The sequence below is a fragment of the Macrotis lagotis genome, chromosome 1 (assembly GCF_037893015.1).
Source record: "Macrotis lagotis isolate mMagLag1 chromosome 1, bilby.v1.9.chrom.fasta, whole genome shotgun sequence".
NCBI classification, from domain to species: Eukaryota; Metazoa; Chordata; class Mammalia; order Peramelemorphia; family Peramelidae; genus Macrotis; species Macrotis lagotis.
Window position 1 is genome coordinate 495,968,272 of NC_133658.1, and position 22,649 is coordinate 495,990,920.

The 22,649-nt window shown below is 36.9% G+C and overlaps 1 protein-coding gene across 1 annotated transcript in view; it reads left to right on the forward strand.

The window, feature by feature from the left end:
- HSF2BP (heat shock transcription factor 2 binding protein) overlaps positions 1-22,649 on the forward strand; it is a 104,491-nt gene that overhangs the window by 30,494 nt on the left and 51,348 nt on the right. The window contains exons 3-4 of the mRNA XM_074210292.1: positions 4,817-4,966; positions 15,185-15,320. Coding sequence (XP_074066393.1) covers positions 4,817-4,966; positions 15,185-15,320 — 286 coding nt within the window. The remainder of the gene's footprint in view (positions 1-4,816; positions 4,967-15,184; positions 15,321-22,649) is intronic.

Sequence of the window (22,649 nt, forward strand, 5' to 3'; positions counted from 1 at the left end):
GATATTTTCTAATCATTTTTTTTTAATGCTTCATTTTAGAAATTTCACAGGAATCAAAATCAAGCTCCTTGGCTTTTAGTTTTCAGATTCTGTTCTTTTCCCTTTTTTTGTTAAAAACTAGGACAACTCTTGGTATCTTTCTTATTTTTTGTGATCTTTTAGATCATCCATAGTGGCTCAGCAGACATTTTTATAAATTTAATATTTTATGTTTTCCCAATTACATGTATAAATGATTTTTAATATTCATTAAAAAAAACTTTGAGTTCCAAATTCTTTCCCTTCCTCCTTTCTTTTCTTCCTCTCATTGAGAAGGCAAGTAATTTGATATAGGGTAAAAATGTGCAGTCATGGAAAAGATATTTTCATGTTAGTCATACTGTGTAAGAAAACACAGAAAAACAGAAAAAGAAAATAAAGAAAAAGTGTGATTCAATCTGTATTCATATACCATCAGTTCTTATCTTGTATTATTGTATTGCTGAGAATAGCTGTCATTCACAGTTGATCATTATATAGTATTTCTGTTATTATATTCAATGCCTGATTATGCTCATTTAATTTTGTATCTGTTCATGTAAATCTTTCCAGATCTTTCTGAGAGCATTTTGCTTGTTTTTTCTTATAGCACAATGTATTCCATGATGTTTCAATCAAGTTGTTCAGCCATTCCTCAATTTCCAATTTTTTGCTACCAATAAAAGAGCTGCTGCTACGAAGGATGTATAGGAACTTTTCCTTTTTTTTAAAATTTCTATCTCTTTGTGACATAGATCTAGTACTGGTATTGCTTGATTAATGGGTATGTAGGGTTTTATAGCCTTTTGGGCATAGTTCCAAATTGCTCTAGAGAATGATTGAATCAGTATACACCCTCATCAACAATGTATTTATCTCAGTTTTCTCAATTCTTTCCAGCATTTGCCATTTTCCTTTGTTATATTAACTAATTTGATAGGAGTGGGGTGGTAGCTCAGATTTTTAATTTACGTTTTTCTAATCAGTAGTGATTTAGAACTTTTTCCCTTAGAATTATAAATAGCTTTGATTTCTTCTGAAAACTGCCTGTTCATATCCTTTGAACATCAGCGCACATATCTGGTAATTCTCTTAGGATTTGAAAATAAAGTACAACTGAGCCAAAGTGACTTTAATTCATCAAATACAAATGGTGCTTTCTTACTGTTTCCTTATTTATACCAAGTATAGGTGTCTCAATTCCGTCTTAGTAATTTTTGATCTGTTACTTCCAGTGCAAATATTATTATCAGGGGAAACAAATTGAAAATTGAACATCTCTACCATGTTTCTGTTGTTAAGAAACATCATCTCATTCTCAACAGCAAAGTTCTTATTCCATCTTTGATCCTCCCTTTTTCCCCAACATAAGTAAAAAAAAAAATAAGCCCTCCCTTTTTTGTTGTCTTTAGCTTTCCTTGTCACCTTTAGCTCATTCTGTGCTTTGTTATTCTCAACACCATTTATTTATTTATTTATTTATTTATTCATTCATTCATTCATTCATTCATTCATTCATTTATTTATTTGGTTTTTGCAAGGCAAATGGGGTTAAGTGGCTTGCCCAAGGCCACAAAGCTAGGTAATTATTTAGTGTCTGAGACCGGATTTGAACCCAGGTACTCCTGACTCCAAGGCCAGTGCTTTATCCACTACGTCACCTAGCCGCCCTCTCCACACTATTTTTTACAGTTGTTCCATGCTCATATTCATCTTCTATCTCCTGGCCTTTAACTTGTATACTTTTTAAAAAGTTTGTGTCATTTGTTTTTACATTAAATAAATATCCTTCTATATCCTTTACCATCTCAGAGAACTATCTCATATAACCATTTTTTCCTAAAGAAAAAAGAAAAAGAGAAAGAATAAAAAAATCAGAAAAGTGATAGATACATTGAAATAAATCTGGTAGTACAGGGTGTCCTTAAAATATTAGTGCACTGTTAAGATTATGAAAGCATACCTGAAGATCTCTCACCTCTGCAAAGGAGGGGAAGTATCTTCTCAAATGTCTTCTTTGTAATTTTGCACCTTTCGATTTATATTGTCTTATGATTGTTGCTTTTTCCATTTACATTGTTATAGTTATTTGCATATATTTTTCTTGGTGTAAGGAAATTGGTAGCCTCTTCACCTCAATATAGGAAGAAGCCAGATGGAAGCTCAAATCCCCTGAGCCACTCTGTCACAATAAGACTAGTCATAATGGCTAAGAGTTCTTATCCTACTGACAGGGAGTTTGAATATCAACTATCTGCCAGTTCCCAAGGTGATTCCTCTGCCCTCTCTCAAGCATGAAGCAATACCAGCCTTTATGACTAGGCTCTTCAGTATTTCCTTGCAGTGGTTCAGAAACTTGATCCAGATAAGAATCCTATAAAACTCCACTGGACTTTACTGGTTTTGGTGCTCAGTTCCAGCCCAGAATCCAGTGAAGATCATCTTTCTACATTGTCCCAATAGACCTAATGTTTCCATCTTCCCTGATTGCCTTCAGGAATATGTTTCCTTAATAAAGCTGGCTTGCTTTATTTTTTCTGTCTTGTATATTCTGTATTTCCTAATTAATTTCAATATGTTGAACTTCACTAAATCTGAATGGAGGCACTTGACCCTGCTTATTTAATTTTTCATCACATATTTTTGCTAGGCATATCACGTAATCATCATATTTGTCATTTCTTATGACCCGGTAATAATTTCATTACATTTAAGTACCATAAGTTTAAAATCATTGCACAAATTGATGATCATCATACAGTGTTTCCATTGTTTTGCCACATCAAAAAAGTGCCATTATAAATTTTTTTCTATCAGTGATCTACTACTTAGGTGAGAAAACTAAGCAGGGAGTCTTTTAAGTCAAATGATATGTTCACTATATTTGTCTAATTTCAAATTGCTTTCCAAAATGATTTATAGCTCTAACAACAATGGACTAAAGTTCCCATCTTTCTGCAACTTCTCCAACATCAATTTCTGTCTTTTGTCATCTTGCCAATTTGATGAGTATGAAGTGAGACCCAATGTCATTTTGAATTGCATTTCTCTTATTGGTGATTTGGACCATAACTTTCAAATGTTTAATAATAGTTTATAACTTTTCATTTCAGAACTGTTTATATGCTTTGGTCATTTATCTACTGGAGATGTTGTATATGTCAATTGTTTGGTGTCTTGTATACCAAACCCGTGTCTGAGAAATTTGATAAAATGATTTTCTTTCCCATTCAGCATATCTCATTTTAACCAAAAGGCAATAATTTTTTGTTTCATTTTTGATGCAGAAGTTTTAAAATTACATACAGTTCTCATCAGTTAAATAAAATACTCATCAGTATTGGGGGTGATTGTTTTTATGAGGATGATGATGATGATGATGATGATGATGATGATGATGTTTGCCCTTTAATCTTGAAGAAGACCATGATAGCAGGGAGGTGATGTCATGATATGAACTTGGAGTGAAAGGGCTGTGCTATATCACCAGCCTCACTTTCTTCTCCAGAGCCATCCATCTGGATTCAATGGCAAGATATAAATTGGGATGTCTGGAGATGGCTCTGGATGCGAGACAAACTGGGTTAAGTGATTTGCCCAGGGTCACCAACTACACAATGGATTTGAACTTAGGTTCTCCTGATTTCAGGGCCAGCACTCTCCCCACTGTGTCACCTAGCTGCTTTTCCAAGAACTGTAAAGATACCTTTGCAGTTTTGAACTAAAAGATCCAAGCAGAAATATCCCTAGAGTTTATCTTCAGCTGAAGCCAGAAATCAGAAGCAGGCAGAAACTATCCCTATAGTACTCTGGGACTGTACCTGGCAATGCTAAATGAAGACTGGTTAAGAAAAACAGCTTTTGGGGGCAGCTAGGTGGCACAGTGGATAGAGCACCGGCCCTGGAGTCAGGAGGACCTGAGTTCAAATGCGGCCTCAGACACTTAATAATTACCTAGCTGTGTGGCCTTGGGCAAGCCACTTAACCCCATTTGCCTTAGAAAACCCTAAAAACCCCCCAACTTTTGCAGTTGTCTAATGTACCAGCATATGGTGGAGCATACACATTTGATGTCCAGAATCTAGTGGAGCAGTATCCCTCTGCAATTATATGTTAGAATGAGGAGCAGGCCTGATAGAATCAGTGTAATGACTTCACCAGAAGACATTGGTATCCCTAAAGTCTCACAAACATGAGTTGCCCCTCTATACTTGCACACTGGCCACACATGTTTCTTGTTTGTCTTTCTACTCACATGCCTTACATATATTCATGTTTTCCCACTGGTGGTATTATGGGAGGTTTGTTGCTACTTTTCTTACCATGAAGTTTCATTGTATATTTTTGCTTTGAACTAATTGTGACCTCTGACTATTAAAGGTAGGGTATATGAACTATTGTTTTAGGGAGCACAAATGAGTTCTTAACAGAATTCTGGTTAATAAATACTTTAGAAATAAGTTGCACATAATAGAGACTTATTGTTTCATATACAAATCTCTTTTTTGGTATATGGATATGTGCAAGTTTGTCAATGTCTGTCAAATTCATAATTTTTAGAAAAGAAAATTTAAAAGATATAAAACAGTTATTTTATCCTTTTATACTGTAGTATCCTTTTTTATTGAACTTTGTTGCATTGGAAATTATTTTCTAAGAAATAACTTTGATATGTCAGTCTTTATAGATAACATTTTCACTTAAAATTCTAGCATTTTATTTTACTGTTACTTGTTAATAAGAGTAGAAATAGAATGATTCTGTTAATCTTTTGATACTTTATTCTGATGTAATTCAGGAGAAATTGGCTCTTAGGCAGCAGCTGAATGAATCGAAGCAGCAGCTATTGCAACAGGCAGAATATTGTACAGAAATGGGAGCAGCAACATGTACCCTTTTGTGGAGTGTCTCCAGCAGTGAAGAAGTAGTAAAAGCAGTCTTGGGAGGAGTAAGTATCCTATATGAACTAGATCTGGCATTATAGTTCAGCTTTAAATTGCTTAAAGGATATATTATCTATATTAATATTAATGTGAAAGACCCATTTCTTTGTATTTTTTTCTTTGTTCTTTTCCCCCCCAAAATTTATTCAGTCCTTTAAAGATTAAGGTAACTCTAATGCTTTTCCAGTCACCAATGGAGTGAAGCAGAGTTGTTTGCTTCCATTATGTTTTCAGCAATATTGTCAGACTTCCTCAATAAGGATGAAAAGGTCATCAAGATCACTACTGCACTGATTATCAATTATTTAACTTGGAAAAGATACAAAGTTAAGACTTAAGGGAAAAGAGAGTTGGTTCTAGACTCTGCAAATGATTGTTCTTTCAATTCAGGCTTTGAGGCTGAGATGCAGTAAACTGCTGCATATGCTAATTCTGCTAAATTTTTTAAGGGAAGAGAAAATGTTATACTACTTCTTTGTATTCCCCATTGTGATTATTAGTATTGTTCAGTGCTAGTCCTTTATGCTTGAAGAAGACCGTGGTGTGTCCAGCTGTGACTGATCATAGCAATATGAAACTCAGAATTATTACCAAAAAAACAGGTTCTCCACCAGTCATCTCTGTATTATCCATTTGTGGAATCACTGGTTACAACAAATGGAAAAATTTGGAATGTTGTGGATAAGTTCAGTTACCTTAGCAGTATACTTTCTAGGGATGTACTCAGATGATGATGATAATGTATACATAGCACTGAACTAGCTCATTTTTTGGAAGGCTTCAAAAGTATTTGTGGGGTTGAAGAAAAATTAAACTGTCTACAGAACTGAAGATCTACACAGCTGTTGTACTGACTTCATTATTGTATACCTATGAAACCTGTACAGAATACTAGCACCCTGCCAGAAAACTGGCATGCAGACCATGCCAATCTCTTTCCATTTATTTGACTTAAGAAGATTTTGAGAACCACCTGACATGATTAGATACTGGATGCTGAAGTCCTTTCTTAAACTGAACTGTCAATCATTTAGACACTATTGCAGAGAATGCAACTCCAATGATCTGGCCAAAACAAATGTACTATTGCCTAAAAGACAAAAACTCACTCAAAGAAAACACTCACACATAGTTAGAAGAAGTGATACAAAGATACAACCAAGATCTCTCTGAAAAACTTTGGAATTAATTGGTGTTTTCCTTTTAAAAAATATTTTTAGGGGACAGAGCCAAGATGGCTGTGTGAAGGCAGCATTTTCCCAGAATTCCTTTTCCTCAAACCTCCAAAAGCCAAAAAATTATGACTAGCCAAAATTTAGAGGGACAGAACCCACAGAAAGACTGAGTGATATATTTTCCCAGTCCAAGATAAATTGAAGGTTCCATGGGAAAGGTGTGTTTTACCAAGACTGGGGTTGGAAAAAGTCCTGGTCTCAGCACAGCCCCGGAAGAGCTTGAAGGGGTGGGGAGAGAATTCTGCTACACCAGAATGAGTGTGGAGTGAGGAGCACTGGCCACAGAATCTGCAGCAAGAATCTGGAAAAACCAGCCTGCACCCCCAGAACAAAGCCCACAGATGGTAAGGGAGTCAGGGAAGCCTGCAGAGATTTCTCTGCTCTCCCTTGGGATAGGACTCTGCTGCTAGCCCACACTCAGAGACAGGTTGTAGTTTGGGCTTCCATACTAAGTAGCCAAGCAGGACCCCTCCTTACAGGTGCAGGGCAGAGGGAAGTGGGGGGTGGTGGGGTGGGGGTCATCTACATATCAAAGCACAGGCAAGAGAGCATAAGACCTTGGAGGAGTGAAGGTCCCAGTGGGGTGTCCCCCCACAAAAAACCCCAAAGCCTTGGAAATGCTGCAAATTGGTCTTGGGCTGAGGAAACAAGTAAACAACAGAAAAAGAAGAATATGACCATAGAGAATTATTTTAGTCCCATGGGAGATCAAAACACATACTCAGATGACAACAAAATTGAAGCTTCCATACCCAAAATCTCCAAGAGAAACAGAAAATGGGCTCAGACTATGGATGAGCTCAAAGAAGACTTTGAAAAGCAATTAAGGGAGTGGCTAGGTGGCATAGTGGATAAAGCACTGGCCTTGGAGTCAGGAGGACCTGAATTCAAATCTGGTCTCAGACACTTAATAATTATCTAGCTGTGTGGCCTTGGGCAAGCCACTTAACCCCATTTGCCTTGCAAAAACCTAAAAAAAAAGCAATTAAGGGAGGTGGAGGAAAAATGAGGAGGGGAAATGAGAGCAATTCAGATGAATCATGAAAACCAAAGCAACAGCTTAGTGAAAGAAATACAAAAACATACTGAAGAAAATATGTTAAAAACCAGTTTAAGCCTAATGGAAAAAGCAAAACAAAAGGCAAATGAGGAGAAGAATGCCTTAAAGCAGAATTGGCCAGCTGGAAAAGGAGATAAAAAAAGCTCTCTGAAGAAAATAACTTCTTCAAATGCAGAATGGAACTAAAGGAAGCTGATGACTTTGCAAGAAATCAGGAAGAAATAAAACTCTTCCAAAAAAAGCCAAAAATTAGAAGAAAATGTAAAATATCTCTTTGGGAAAAAACAACTGACCTTGAAAACAGATCCAGAAGAAATAATTTAAAAATTATTGGGCTATCTGAAAGCCACGATCAGGAGAAGAGTCTAGACTTCATTTTTCAAGAAATAATACAGCGAAATTGCCCTGTGATCCTAGAAGCAGAGGGTAAAATAGAAATTGAGGGAATTCACTGGTCACCTCCTGAAAAAGATCCCAAAAGAAAAACTTCCAGGAATGTTATAGCCAAATTTCAAAATTCCCAAGTCAGCTGTCAGGAACAAACAATTCAATTACCAAGTCTCCATAGTTAGGATTACACAGGATCTGACAGCATCTACATTAAGAGCTCATAGGGATTGGAATATGATATTCCTGAAGGCAAAAGATCTTGACTTACAACCAAGAATCAACTACCTAGCAAAACTGAACATCCTCTTTCAGGGGAAAAGATGAACTTTCAGTGAAACAAGGGACTTTTAGACTTTCCTGTTGAAACAACCAGAGCTGAACAGAAAGTTTGATCTTCAAGTACAGGACTTTGGTTGGATGAGAAAGACTAATTATGAGGAACTTAATGATATTGAACTGTTTGTATTCCTGCATGGGAAGAAGATATTAATAACTCATATGAACTTTCTCTTTTATAAAAATTGTTAGAAGGAGTATATAGACAGGACACAGGAAGGAGCAGAATATAGTAAAAAGATGGAGTCAATGGGTGATAAAGGAAAGTACTGGGAGGAAGGGAAAGGAGATGAAGAAGAAGCTAAGAAATTTCTCATTATAAGAGTCAAGAAAAAGCTTTTACAAATGGAGTGGAGACAGGGTAGGCAAGAGGGAATGAATGAGACTTCATTCTCAGCAGAATGGCTCAGAGAGGAAATAACATACACACTTAATAGGGTGAGGAAATCTATCTTACCATAGAGAAAAATGAGAGGAAAGGGATGGGATAAGGGGGAATAGGGGGAAGGAAGGGAGGGGAATAGGTGATAAAAGAGAGGGAAGATTGAGGGAGAGGGTACTCAGATACAACACACTTTTGGACAGGGACAGGATGAAAGGAGAGAGAGAATAGAATAAATGAGAGTGGGGAGGAATAGAGTGGAGGTAGAACTAGTAATAGCAACTGTGGGAAAAATATTGAAGCAACTTCTCTGGTGGACTTATGATAAAGAAGGCAACTCACCCTAGAGACAGAGCCATTGGAATCTGAACACAGACTGAAGTACATTTTTTTTCCTCTCTCACTATTTTTGAGGTTTCTTATCTTCTTGGGAGGGGAGGGGGGATTATGTTACTCTTATAACAAAATTATTGTAATAATAGTAATGATAAAAAATTAAAGTTCACTTGCAAAAAAAAGAAACCAGGAGGGATGCAGAACCAGAAAAATATTGTACACCCTAACAGCAACATGGGGATGATGACCAACCTTGATGGACTTGCTCATTCCATCAGTGCAACAATCTGGGACAATTTTGGGGTATCTGTGATAGATCCCGAGAAAGAATTGTGGAGTTTGAAAAAAAAGACCAAAGACTATTACCTTTAATTTAGGGGGGAAATCCCCATTATCTTACTATGTAATTCTGCTCTTATACTTTATTTTTCTTCCTTAAGGATATGATTTCTCTCTCATCACATTCAACTTAGATCATTGTATACCATGGAAACATTGTGAAGACTAACAAACTGCCTTCTGTGGGGGCAAGGGAAGGGAAGGAAGATTAGGGGAAAAATTGTAAAACTCAAAATAAAATAAAATAAAAAATATTTTTATTTATTTGTTTTTTCCAATAATAGTATTCACCAGTCTTTTTTAAAAACAAGCTTTTGAGTTTTACATTTTCTCTCTTCCTCCCTACTTCCTCTCCTCTGACAGAAAACAATCTAATAGAAAACGTGTAAATTTTTTTTGTTTTTAAAAGATTTTATTTATTTTGAATTTTACAATTTCCCCCAATCTTGCTTCTCTCCCCCCACCCCCCACAGATGGCAGTCTTTCAGTCTTTACATTGTTTTCATCAACATGTATAATTATGCCACACATAGATCAAGATTAAACTTGTTGTGAAAGAAGAATCATATCCAATTGGAAGAAATAAATACATTAGAAAGAAAATAACAACATAATGCATAAGACAACTATTATTGAAGATAGTAAGTGTTGGTCAGCATTTCAACTCCATAGTTCCCTCCCTGAATATGTATGGTATTTTCCATCACAAGTCTTTTAGAATTGCCTTTGATTATTGTACTGCTGAAATGAACAAGTTCATTATAATTGATCATCACCCAGTGTTGTTGTGTCTTTGATGTTCTTCTGGTTCTGCTCATTTCATTCAGCATCAGTTCATGTAAGTCTTTCCAGACTTTTCTGAAGTTCCATCCTTCATGATTTCCTTTAGAACAATAGAACTCCATCACAGACAGATACCACAATTCCTTCATACATTCTCCAGTTGATGAGCATCTGTTCAGTTTCCAATTCTTTGCCACCATGAAAAGAACTGCTATGAATATTTTTGTACATGTGGGTTTTTTACCCTTTTTTGTGATCTCTTTGGGATACAGACCTAGTAGTGATATTGCTGGATCAAAGGATATGCACAATTTTATTCCCCTTTGGGCATACCGAATGTTAGATCAGTATGTAACTCCACCAATAATGCATTAGTATCCCAGTTTTCCCACATCCCCTCCAACATTGAGCATTTTCTTTTTTAGTCATATTGGCAATCTGATAGGTGTGAGATAGTACCAGAGTTGTTTTAATTTTCATTTCCTCAATAATGATTTAGAACAATTTTTCATGGAACTATAGATTAATTTTTCCATCTGAGAATAGGCTTTCCATATCCTTTGTCCATTTATCAATTGGGGAATGACTCATTTTCTTATAAATTTGACTCCATTCCCTATATTTTAGAGATTAGACTTTGGAATTAATTGTGAGACACAGGAGATACTGACACAGTATTGTCTAGTATGGTGTGCCCATATCAAAGAAGGTGCTGTGCTCTAGAAGCAAAGCAGAATTGTGCTAACTCAAAATAAACATGTACAAATTTAGAGACATCTCCCTCTGAAATAGTCATACAGACTATTTGTACACGACCTGTGGTAGAGCCTTCTAAGTTTGTATTGGTATGATCAGTCACAGTCGGATATGCTCCAATTTCATGATGTCACTTTGGACTTCATCAAGCACAAGGGACAAACAACACTATTAATCATGATGGGAGACACAAAGAAGTAATATAAAATTTTCTTTTCCTTTAAAAAATTTAGAATTTAAACTTCTCATGGAAATGAAACATGTACATAAACAGCTGTAATACAAAGTCATATGTAATGAGAAATATATGTTGTAGCATATATTTAGTATAGGTAATGGGAGAGAGTACTTATAGCTAGAGTGAAAAGGGAAGGAGATGACATTTGAGCTAGACTTCAAAGGTAAGTTGGATTTTGAAAAGTGGAGATGGTGGGAAGATCCTTTGAGGAAATCAAGACAGCAAAACTTGATGACGTATCCTAAAGGTAATATTAGCATAGAATGTTTATGTGGCAGATGATGTGACTAGGAAGGCAAAGTCACAAACTCCTGTAAAGAGTCATAAACAAATTTGGGAATCATCTTATAGTTCTACTCCCTCATTTTTCAAAGCTAGAAATGGATTTCTGGGTACTGATGTATTCAAGGTTATACAAGAAGGAAGTAGAAGAACTGGAATTTCCTCCTTGCTTCATCACTCTTGTCTCGTGTCTTTAAAAGATCAACCTAATAAAGATGAGATGAGGAGCTATAGCTAGATAACAGTTCATCTGAAAAAGATTCATAAAGTTTGGTAGATTAAAAGCTCAAAAGGAACCAGCAGTATGATACAGTTCTTAAAAAAAACTAATGTGATCTTTAGTTCCATTAAGTGAAACTTAGTGACTGGGAATAAGCAAATGATATTTCCACTGAACCACATCTAGAGTATTCTGTTCTACTTCCAGAAGATGTACCACATTTTATGAGGGACATTGATGAACTGGAAAATATTTAAGAAAAGAACTCAGGGTAGTTGTAAACACCTCAGGCTCATGCCTCAAGTTCAGGATCAGTCAAAGGAAATGGGAGAAGAACCCTGGAGAAGAAAAGATATAGTAGAAACATAATAGTTGTCTTCCAAGAATCTGATGCATTGTCACCTAGAACAGTCTGTTTAAGGTAGCAGATAGATGTGGTGCAGCTGATAGGGTATATGGATCCAGAAGACTTGAGTGCAACCTAGCCTCAGATATTTACTAATTGTGTGACCTTGGCCAAATCGCGGCCTCTCTGAGATAGTTTCCTGATCTGTAAAATGGGGATAATAACAACTATACTATTTACCCTCACAGAGTTGTTGTGAAACTCAAATAAGATAGTGTGTATAAAGCACTTGGCAAACTTTTTTGAGCAACTAGTTTAATTAGGTGATTTCCAGCTACATGAAATTAATAGATTTCTTAATTCATCTGAGTTCAAAACATTAAATTCCAAACTCCCAAAAGTAATAGTGGTGAGTGGTCCTTTGCCATCCCAAATCCTTGGTAGGAAAACAGATATGCTATTAAAACAGGTCCTTTATTTCCTTGTACAAAGAATCCAATCCAGTCCACATTTATTAAGCACCTACTATGTGCCAGCACTGTACTAATTAGTAGGGATACAGTTAGGCTTCCTTTAAGGAGCTCATAATCTAACAGGGGAAGGCAACATGCAACTGGAGGCAGGAAAGTGGAGACACTAGTGGGTATCTTGTTCTGTGAAGGTGAAACCAGACAGAGCAACAGATACAAAAGAGGCCAGTTTCTCCCCTCCATAAAGGAGAGCATTGGGAGCAGTTTGGTACCCCTCCCTCTACCTCTCCAATTTGAGGGGAGATGAGACTGAAGGAGTCGGTATCTATGGGGGTATGCTGTGGTATGTCGGTGAGCTTAGAAATGATGAACTCATTTTGTTAGGTAGAGTATTAAATCGTTTTGTATTAAAATCAGTGGCTAAAAACTGTAAAGGTTCACAAATACCTTCCTGGTACTACTACTGCCTAAGACCCTACTACCATTTTCCCCCTTGGTAAACTTTTAAAAGACTGTGTTTATATATCAATAATTGTTGTTATTGGACCAGTGAAAGGCTCAATGGGCAAGGAAACCAGGGGGGACATAGCAATGTTCTAGATATGAGGTAATTTGGGCCTGAATTAGCCAGTATCACCTTTAAGGTGGGTTATCAAGTCATTGCTATCTTGATTCTCTCAAAGACTTCACCCACCATTTCCATTTTTCCTTAACTTCAGCTCTTTATTACCCAACATCCCTACCTGGATCTCAGTAGTCCAGAATTGGATTCCAGTGAAAATAGGAAGGAAAGATGGATATTTAAGATATTTTATAGGATAAATCAATAGGACCTAGTGAGTGATATGTTATAAATAGAGCTGAACCATATAGGAAACAGAAATAACCAAGGTTTCAATAATTAGAGGTATGACTTTGAAATATGTCTCATCCTAAACATTTTCCTGAATTTCAGTCTTTATTACGTCACATCCCTACCTGGATCTCAGCAGTCCAAAAATGGAATTCTAGTGAGAATAGGATAGAGTTGAACTATATAGGAAATGGAAATAACTAAGGTTTCAATAATTAAAGGCATGTAATAATTAGAGATGATGATGATGATGATATTTGACCTTCTTCTGGAACATGACATCAGAGAGATGATTCCATGACATACACTTGAATTGTATTTGATTATGCTGTGTGCTAAGTTACCAACCTCACTTTCTCCTCCAGAGTCATCTGTTCACTTGGTATACATGGATTAGGATGACTGGAGATGGCCCTGGATGGTAGGGAATATGGGTTATGTGATTTGCTCAAAGCCACACAACTAGTAAGTGTCAAGTATCTGAGGCCAGATTTGAACTCAGGTCCTCCTGGTTCTGGGGTTGGTGTCGTATCCATCGTACTACCTAGCTGCCCAATTAGAGACATTTGGTATTAAAAGTAATGAGTGGCTTAGATTTTTATTTCTAGAAGTCAATGTTTTACTTAGTGTGTGGTTTAATACATGAAATAAGCATAGTAACATTTTCCATGGTATTCATTGTAAAAATAAGCTGTCTCTCATATTTTTACCTTGTTTTCATTTGCTCTCTTTTTTGTGCTGTGAATGTCCTTACTCCTTTACCATAACTTCTTTAAAACACTGAGATTAAGTGAATAAGATATTTCTCTCTCTCTCTCTCTCTCTCTCTCTCTCTCTCTCTCTCTCGATTCCATTTGACCTTATAGTTTTTGACACTATTAATTAACTCTTCCTCCTGAATACTAGTTCCTTGCTTAGTTTCCTTGACATTCTTGGGTTTCCTTTATTTCTTCTTTTACTTTTTGACTTCTCAGTCTGTCCCTAAATATGAAATTCCTCAGGATTGTCCTTGGCTCTCATTTCTCTGAATATACTCTCTTGATAGTGTTATCAGCTCTTGTGGGTTCAATGATCTCTTTATGAAGATGACTTTGAGATCTTTCTCATTCTAAACTTTTTCCTGAACTTCAGCTCTTTATTACCCAACATCCCTTCCTAGATCTCAGCAGTTTAAAAAAATGCTCTTATAAATACATCTCTCCTTCTGTGTTGGACATCGTAATTCTTCTGTTTATGCAGATTTGTAATCTCAGTAATCCTTGATTCTTTTCTTTCTCAACTCTCCCATGTTCAGTCAGTTTCAATTTTTTTTTGGTAAATTTTACCTTAATAGCATCATTTACATACACCTTTTTAAAATTTTCTCATGTAGCCTTAACCCTAGTTGAATTCTCTTGCCAGGACCATTACAATATCATTCTAATTAACTTCCTAGTCTCTCCTGTTCCTAATAGATCTTCCACACAGTTGCCATTTTGATCTTCCTAAAACACATATGACAACATCACACCTTTATTCAGACATCCTCATTGACTAATACCTTCAGGGTAAAATATTCTCAGTCTGGCCTTTAAAGTCCTTCAAAATCTGACTCCTATCTATCCTTCCAATGTTATTTCATTTGTCTCTCTTTTTATAAACTTTCAATCACAGTGGTCATTATGTGTTGCTCATTCATAACATTTCAACTCTCTTCCTGTCTTGGCATAGTCTCTTTCTCATGTGTGTCTCATAGAGTCCTGCATTTCTTTCAAAAGTACCTCCTCTACAAAAGCCTTTCCTAATTCTGCCAAGTTCTCTTCCCTCCAGATATCTGGTATCTATGTTCCATTTAGTTATCTGTGTACATGTTATATGTCCCTAGTTGAATTTAAATTGCTTGATGACAGGTTTTGTTGTCTTATAATTTGTTTTTTTATTGAGTAGGTACTTAATAACCATTTGTTTTATTGATTTAATTGGTCCTGAAAATAGACAGAGTAATACACCCTGCTCTGTTTTTAAAAGCTTTAAAGGACTTTTTTTTTTGGTAATGCATTGGGGGTAAAGTGACTTACTCAAGGTCACATAGCTAGGTAAGTATTAAGTGACTGAGGCCAAATTTGAACTCAGGTCCTCCTGACTCCAGAGCCAGTGCTTTACCCATTGCACTAACTGCCCAAGTATGACTTTTTAATTGTTCTTTTCAAATTTCCAGGGTAAGGCATTGAAGTTTTTCAATATCACTGGACAAACAATGGAGAGTTTTGTAAAATCATTGGATGGAAATATAAAGCAGGAGCTGGATTCTGATGAAAATCAATTTGTATTTGCTTTGGCTGGAATTATAACAAGTAAGTAATTTTTTGAGCTCATTTCTCTTTACATAAATAGTCTAAAGAGTAGATTATATTGACATGGTACAGACCAGAACATTTTGTTTAGTTAATGATAATGTTTTTTATTTGTCCTTCATTTTTCAAGAAGACCATGACATCAGGAAGATGATGGCATGACAAGCACATGAGTTAGATTTGAGTGAGGGGGTACTGCCTCAATTTCTCCTCTAGAGCCATCTGGATCCAGTGGCTAGATATGAATCAAAATGATTGGAAATAGAACGGGATGCAAAGCAAGCAGCGTTAAGTTGCCCAAGACCACGTAGCTAGTAAGCATCAAGTGTCTGAGGCTGGATTTTCTCTCCCGTCCTCCTGACTCCAGGACCAGTGCTCTATTCACTTTGGAGTGGAACACTGGCCCAGGAGTCAGGAGGATGGGAGTGGAAATCTGACCTATATGACCCTGAGCAAGTCACTTAAACTTGAATGACTCTCTCCCAAATATTTTGTTTAGTTAGGTATGCACATAATATTTTTTATGACGTCTCAAAACCATAGTGATAACTACAAGTTTACATTAAAAAATTTTGAAATTAACATAGCATTTTATTGATTTTCGATTTATGTATTATTTAATATTTATTCTCATTTTGTACAAATAATTTTTTTTACATTAATAAAATATTCTTGTTTAAGAGTAAATGAAATACCCCTCCCCCCATAAATATAGACTTGCTTGAGCGATAAAGTAAAGGGGAGAGAAAAAAATTAAAATTAAAAAAATAATAGTAATAATTGTAGGCATGGCCAGGTGGCACAATGGATGGAGTACCAGCCCTGGAGCCAGGAGCACCTGAGCCCACATCTGGCCCCTTACAGCCAACAATCACCCAGCCATGTGACATGCAACTCACCCAAACCCCACTGCCCTGCAAAAACCAAAAAAAAAAAAAAAAAAGAAAAAAAAGACCCAAAATAAAATAAAATAAAATAGTAATAATAGTAGGGGTGGCTGGGTGGCGGGCAGAGCATTGGCCCTTGAGCCAGGAGCACCCAGGTCCAAATCCGGCCTCAGACACCCAATGATCACCTTGCTATGCAGCCCCAAGCAGGCCCCCCCAGCCCCATTTGCCCTGCACCCTCCAAATAATAATAATAAAAAATGTGCTTGAGTCTTTGTTCCAACACCAACAACTCTGTCGTGGGTGGATCACATTCTTTATGATAAGTCCATGGCAAAAGTTACTTCCATATTTTTCTACCATTGCCGTTACTGATCACAACTCCCTCCTTTCTTATTTCTCCACTACCATGTACTATATTTTCTCTCTCCTTTCACTCTGACTCTGCTGTAGGGTAGCTGAGTGGTACAGCAGACAGATCCCTGGTCCTAGAGCCAAGAGGCCCCGAGCCCCTCTACCACCCCTTAGGCCCAGCATTGATCTGGCCCTATGGTCCCAGACAGGCCATCCAATCCCAGCCCCTTGCAAGAAGTAAAAAAGAAAATGTATTATATCTGACCACTCTCCCCCCATGGTCCATCCTCTCCTTCATTACTCACATCACCCCCCTTCCCCCTGTCCCCCCCCTTCTTCTTACTCCAGATGCCTATGCCCCCTTGAGTATATATGCTGTTTCCTCTCCTAGCCACCTCTGATGAGAGTGAAGGTTCCCTCATTCCTCCTTGCCTTGTATGTCATTGCAATAGCTCATTGTAATAAAGAAAAATCTTATTATATGAAATATCTTGGCCTATTCCCCCTCTCCTTTTTCTTTCTCCCATTACATTTCCCTTTTTTCTATTGACTCCATTTTTACACCATATTTTATCTTCAGATTCAGCTTTCTCCTGTGCTTTAAGTATAAAAGCTCCCTCTACCTGCTCTATTAACTGAGAAGGTTCATATGAGTATTATCAGTGTCATTTTTCTATGCAGGAATACATGCAGTTCATCGTCATTAAGTCCCTCATATTTTCCTCTCTCCTCCAATCTCCATGCTTTACCTGAGTCCTGTATCTGAAGATCAAACCTTCTGTTCAGCTCTGGCCATTCCAACAAGAACATGAAATTTCCCTGTTTCATTGAAAGTCCATCTTTTTCCCTGGAAGAGGACATTCAGCCTTGCTGGGTAGTTGATTCTTAGCTACATTCTAAGCTCTTTTGCCTTCCGGTATATTATATTCCAAGCCCTATGAGCTTCCAATATAGTTGCTGCTAAGTCCTGTGAGATCCTGATTGCAGCTCCACGATATTTGAGTTATGTCCTTCTGGCTGCTTGTAATATTTTCTCTTTGACTTGGGAGTTCTGGAATTTGGCTATAATATTCCTAGGGGTTGGTTTTTTGGGATCTCTTACTCAGGGGGATCGGTGGATTCTCTCCATTTCTATTTTGCCCTCTGCTTCTAGAATATCAGGGCAATTTTCCTGTAGTAATTCTTTGAAAATGATGTCAAGGCTCTTTTCCTGATCATGACTTTCAGGTATTCCAATAATTTTTAAATTATCTTTCCTAAGTCTGTTTTCCATATCAGTTGTTTTTTCAATGAGATATTTCACATTTTCTTCTAATTTTTCATTTTTTTGGTTTTGAAATTGATTCCTTTTCTGGTAAATTCATCAATCTCCCTGAATTCTATTCTTTGTCTGAAGGATTTGTTCTCTTCAGAGAGTTTTCTTATCTCTTTTTTCCATCTGGCCAATTTTGCTTTTTAAAAAGCATTCTTCTCCTCCATAACTTTTTGAACTGTTTTATCCATTTGACCTAAGCTGGTTTTTAGCATGCTATTTTCTTCAGCATTTTTTTGGATTTTCTTGACTAAGCTGCTGACTTTATTTTCATGTTTTTCCTGCATCTCTCTCATTTCTTTTCCCAGTTTTTCTTCCAACTCCCTCATTTGATTTTCAAAGTCTTTTTTGAGCTCTGTCATAGCCTGAGCCCAATTTCTGTTTGTCTTTGAGTCTTTAGATGCAGGAGTTTGTGTTTTCTCATCTTCAGACTGAGTATATTGATCCTTCTTGGGATCATAAATAATGTATTTCTCAATGATGTTTTTCTTTTTTCTGTTTGCTCATTTTCCCAGCCTGAGCCTGATTTTGGGGTGCTTCCTGAGCTTTTTGGGACACTCCCAGAAGGATCTCAGTATGTGAGGCTCTGTCCTCTTTCCTGGTCTGAATGTCCATATGTGCCCCACTCTGCCATGGGGCTGAGGTGGGGGTGCTGCTATTCTATGTGGGGCCCTAGACTGTGATCAGGATCTGAATGTGGTCAGAACCCCAGCATCCTGTTCTAGGGACTGAGCTTGGCAGTCTCTCTCTTCACTCCCCTTCCTAGGTTCAATGGGCTCATGCCCTGGGGGCTCCTGTTTACTGGCTTCACCTTCTTCTGTTCCTGGATCTGGGCTGCCAAAAGACAAAGTTGACCACTGTGTGCCCTGAGGGCTGGATTTCATGTGCTTGCTCTAGCAGAGGTCCCCCGCTGTTCCCCCACTTTGTGCCTGGTGTTCCACGGGGGCGTAGCTCAGGAGACTCCCCTGATGCTGTGAGCCCCGGCTCCTGAGGCTGAAGTTCTTTCAGTCTGGCGGGCCACCCCTCTGGTGGGCCGCCCCTCCAACCCCAGGGAGCAGAGCCTTTCTGCTCTTTTCCAGGTTACATTGAGTAGGAGAACTGCCTCACTGGGTCTCTCTGTGGGTTCTGTCTCTCGAAAATTTAGTTAGAGCCCTTAGCTTATGAGTTTTATGAGAGAGCGCCTAAGACACCATCCGTTCTTGTCGCCATCTTGGCTCTGCCCCTGATCCTGGGCGATTTTCTATTTAAATGATGAAAAACTTTAAAAATCCGGAGTCTCAGCTCTTTTCAAATTAGCCTTTTGTATTATGATGTTTAGTTGGTGTACCACTATACCTGCTAAGAGAATCTACCAGTAGTCCCCCAAGAGAAATTCCAAAATAAAAAGCATCAGGAAAGTTATAACCATTGTCTAGAGCTCCTGGATCAAAGAAAAGTAAGCAATCTCCACCTCCAAACAGAACAAAACAAAACACACAAACAGTCAAGTACCAAGGAGCCACCATAAAAATCACAAAAGACTTGATTGCAATTTTTTTTGTTTGTTTTGAAAGGCAGTGGGTTTAAGTGACTTGCCCAAGGTCACACAGCTAGGCAATTATTAAGTGTCTGAAGTCAGCTTTGAACTCAGGTCTTCCTGACTCCAGGGCCAGTGCTCTATCCACTGCTCTACCTAGCTGCCCTGACTGCAACTTTTTAAAATAGATATTCCAAAAGGCAAAAAGATAATGATTTACAAACCAGAATAATCCATGTGACACCATTGAGTATAATCCTACAGAGGAAAAAAGGAGATCTTTAATGCAATAGAAAACTTCCAAATATACCTGATGAAAAGGTCAGGCAATGGGGCAGCTAGTTGGCTCAGTAGATAGAGCACTGGCCCTGGAGTCAGGAGGACCTGAGTTCAAATCTGGTCTCAGACACTTAGCTGTGTGACCTTGGGCAAGTCAGTTTACCCCGTTGATTTAAATAAGTAAAATTTACAAAAAAAAAAGAAGTCAGGCACCTTAACTAATGAATTAATATCAATACTGTGCCTGCATTTGGGTACACAGGCACACACACACACAATCAAAATAGACAGTAAAATCATAATGATCTATTCCTTTGAGCCTAAACAAAAACCTAATTTTTAAGAAATTTTTGAAGTATTGTAATATGATGAAATGAGAATTAGGAAAAGGGTAGTCAAAAAAAAAGAAAGAAATGAGGATCATAGAAGTATTTTTTTTTTTTAGGTTTTTGCAGGGCAAATGGGGTTAAGTGGCTTGCCCAAGGCCACACAGCTAAGTGTCTGAGACCAGATTTGAACCCAGGTAGTCCTGACTGCAGGGTTGGTGCTTTATCCACTGCGCCACCTAGCTGCCCCCATAGAAGTATTTTTTAAGTATGTATAGAAGACAACTGAAAGGAGGTCAGAAAGAATGACAATTAGGACTGTTGTAAGTTACATATGAATTTATTATACATGATAAGAACAATGAAAATTTATGATCATATTAATAGATTCAGAACAAGCTTTTTGACAAAATCCAACTCTTGTTTAGATTAAAAATGTTTCAAGATACAGAAATAAATGGATCTTTCCTTAATATGATAAGTAGTATTTATCTAACACTGAGAACTAGCATTATCTGTAAGGAAGAAACTGTAAACTTTTTAAATAAAAAGGGCAAAATTATATACCCATTGTCATCACTATTATTTGGTATAGTTGTAGAAATTATAACTAAGCCAAATACGTCAAGAAAAAGATTTAAGTAATTGCAGAGATATGAGTTGCCCATGTGAAATTAATGTCTCATCAATTATTTGTCTTTTAATTAATAACACTTTTTTAATAAAAGAGGAAATACTTAATTTGATATAATCAGTATTGTAACAAACTACAATAGAGTCACTGTATAGAAATAGACAAAATAATAGCAAATATGAATAAAGGTAGGAGGGAAAGAGACCCTAGCTGTATTAAGTCACATGGTGTGGGGTGGGGTATTTGATTCTACAGCCATCCCTCAAAGTAGTTCTAATATGAAAAGCTGTGTCATTTCTCTGTTTTCTTTATCAGGTGTGAAATTTCTTTGATTTCTTGAGTAAGGGATTAACACAATTGTATGAACAAATAAGCTAATCATACCCTTGAACAGACTTTTTAGATATCTGGGTCATGGATGAGTTTTAGAGTTGGGTCAGTTGGAGATCACTGTGTAAGAAACTCTTGTGCTTCTCCTAGAGGGGGCATACCAGTTTATTTTGGAGACATCCTGTACTGATATATATGCTACATTACTGTATTCATTACAAATGTAGAAACTATAATCAACAAAATTCAGACTTTGTGGTAATTTATCCATATCTATTTTTCATACTTGTAAGCAAGCACTAGGCTACTTGCTTGTATAGAGATACTATTCTAGACTTGAGATGCTTAAAAGATTTACCTGATGATGACCCAGAAACTCAGAGTAGTAAACCCCAAGTGCTTTTATCCCTTTATGAGCCATCCACCTTTCTGTGGTTTTTCTGAGTATTTTCTTGTTAAGTTGACTTGCTTATTTACTTATCCTCATTTTACAAATATGTAAACTGAGGCTGAGAGAAGTTAAATAATGTGTCCAAAGGTAGTCTGAGGCAGTTGATTCTGGAGTCAGGAAAACTTGAGTTCAAATATAGTCTCAGTTCCACCTCACACCCCTCAGATTGGCCAATATGACTGGAAAGGAAAATGATCAGTGCTTTAAGGGATGTGGGGAAAACTGGGACACTAATATTGATCCAATCTTCCTGGGGAGCAATTTGGAATTATACCCAAAGAGCAATAAAAATGTGCATACTTTTTGATCCAGAAATACTACTGGATCTGGATCCTGAAGAGATAATGAAAAATGTACACATGTACAAAAGTATTCATAGCAACTCTTTTTTGTAATGGCAGAGTTGGAAATCGAGGGGATGTTCATCAATTGAGGAATGGTTGAACAAATTGTCATATATATATATAAAATTAATATATATATATATATATACATACATGTGATGGAACACTATTGTTCTATAAGAAATAATGAAGCATGGGATTTCAGAGAAGCCTGGAAAGATTTGCATGAATCGGTGTTGAGTGAAATGAGCAGAACTAGAAGAACATTATATACACGAACAACAACATCTTGGGGTGATGATCAGCCATGATGGATTTGTTCATTTTAGCAGCACAATAATCAAAGACAATTTTTTTAAGGTTTTTGCAAGGCAAATGGGGTTAAGTGGCTTGCCCAAGGCCACACAGCTAGGTAATTATTAAGTGTCTGAGACCGGATTTGAACCCAGGACCTAGCCGCCCCATTCAAAGACAATTTAAAAAAAAAAAACTTGTGAAATACCATCCATATTCAGAGAAGGAACTTTGGAGTTTAAATGAAGATCAAAGTTTATTATCTTCAATTTTAAAAAATTTTCTTACATAATATGTCATTTTATTCTTTCTAGGGTTTCTTCCATTTGAATCTGATTTTTCTCTCACATCATGTTCAATATTAATTTATGTTTAGCTTGGCTATAAATATACAGCTCATATCAGATTGATTTCTTTCTAGGGAAGCAGGGAAGGAAGGAAGGGAGGGAGACAAATTGTAAAATTTGAAACCTTGCAAAAAATGATTGGTAAAAACTTGTTGCATGTAGTTGGAAAAATGAAGAAATAAAATATTTAAATTAAAAAAAATTTAGCCTGAAACACTTACAAACTGTATAACCCAGAGCAAGTCACTTAACTGC